The 297-nt window shown below is 70.0% G+C and overlaps 1 protein-coding gene across 1 annotated transcript in view; it reads right to left on the bottom strand.

Moving 5' to 3' along the window:
* LOC103917457 (hepatocyte growth factor-regulated tyrosine kinase substrate-like) overlaps nucleotides 1-297 on the bottom strand; it is an 18,327-nt gene that overhangs the window by 5,116 nt on the left and 12,914 nt on the right. Inside the window, exon 20 of the mRNA XM_009324595.1 lies at nucleotides 138-254. Within this exon, the coding sequence (XP_009322870.1) occupies nucleotides 138-254 (117 nt within the window). The remainder of the gene's footprint in view (nucleotides 1-137; nucleotides 255-297) is intronic.

Here is a 297-nt window from a genome sequence, read left to right as displayed (position 1 = left end):
GCCCACAGCCTCCACCAGGCCTCTCCCCTTCCCTGCCACTGGCAGCACAGGCCCAGGAAGGCTCCACGGGCTGGACACCACCCAACCTTGTCCCCCCTGGTGCCCAAGAAAGGGCCCGCGTGGCAGGGAGTGCTCACCTGCATGCCATAGGGCTGGTACCCCATGGAGACCGACTGGCTGCCCATGTAGCCCATGGCGCCCGACTGGGGGGCCTGAGAGATGGCCGGGATGCTCTGCGACTGCGAGGCTGCGCTCTGGGGAGGAGAGGCTGGGGAGAGGGGGGGGAGGGCGGGGGTG

The sequence above is a fragment of the Pygoscelis adeliae genome, unplaced genomic scaffold (genome assembly GCF_000699105.1).
Source record: "Pygoscelis adeliae isolate BGI_AS28 unplaced genomic scaffold, ASM69910v1 Scaffold445, whole genome shotgun sequence".
NCBI classification, from domain to species: Eukaryota; Metazoa; Chordata; class Aves; order Sphenisciformes; family Spheniscidae; genus Pygoscelis; species Pygoscelis adeliae.
This window is presented reverse-complemented; position numbering and strand designations above follow the sequence as displayed.